The 567-nt window shown below is 40.7% G+C and overlaps 1 protein-coding gene across 1 annotated transcript in view; it reads right to left on the reverse strand.

Moving 5' to 3' along the window:
* Positions 1 to 567, reverse strand: part of LOC119582031 (spectrin beta chain, non-erythrocytic 2-like) — a gene marked incomplete at its 5' end in the record, with an annotated part of 75,134 nt that overhangs the window by 25,350 nt on the left and 49,217 nt on the right. Inside the window, 2 exon segments of the mRNA XM_037930241.1 lie at positions 102 to 236; positions 381 to 512. Coding sequence (XP_037786169.1) covers positions 102 to 236; positions 381 to 512 — 267 coding nt within the window.

The raw sequence follows: 567 nt of genomic DNA on the forward strand, positions 1-567 counted from the left end.
AACAGACAAAGAATGTGATAAGAAAATGAGGAAAAAGGATGTACTGAGACATGTCCCGTTAGGTACAGTAGATCTCTCTTATGTACACACATGCAACCTACCCCAAGATCATCATTGTTGAGGAAGGCCTCCTTGCTGGCTAGCCATGAGTTGGCTTGCTCACACATCTCTAGGAAGACTTGCAGCTGATGAGCCTGAGATAAGACCTTCTCACGCTCGGCCCAGAACACGGTGACCTGCAATGGTGTCCGTAAATGAGCGAGTTACCTTGAATTGTACCTTCGGGTTTATCTGATCTTCAAATGTAGATGAGCAATATCTAAGCATTCACATATACTGAAGAAAAATTTGCTTTGCTCCATAGTTTTGTTATAACATACCTTGCTCTTCACTTCATTCAGTGTTTCTAGGTTCACCTTGATGGATTCCTTTGCAAAATGATCATCTGCAATAAGCTTCTCACCAAATTCTTTTAGAGCTTCAAACACTTCATTTCGTCCATCAATTTCAGCCTGCAAAGAGATATTGACAATCTCCATAACTATTGCTTGGTAAAGTTAACACTAG

Source organism: Penaeus monodon, chromosome 15 (assembly GCF_015228065.2).
Source record: "Penaeus monodon isolate SGIC_2016 chromosome 15, NSTDA_Pmon_1, whole genome shotgun sequence".
In the NCBI taxonomy this organism is placed as follows: Eukaryota; Metazoa; Arthropoda; class Malacostraca; order Decapoda; family Penaeidae; genus Penaeus; species Penaeus monodon.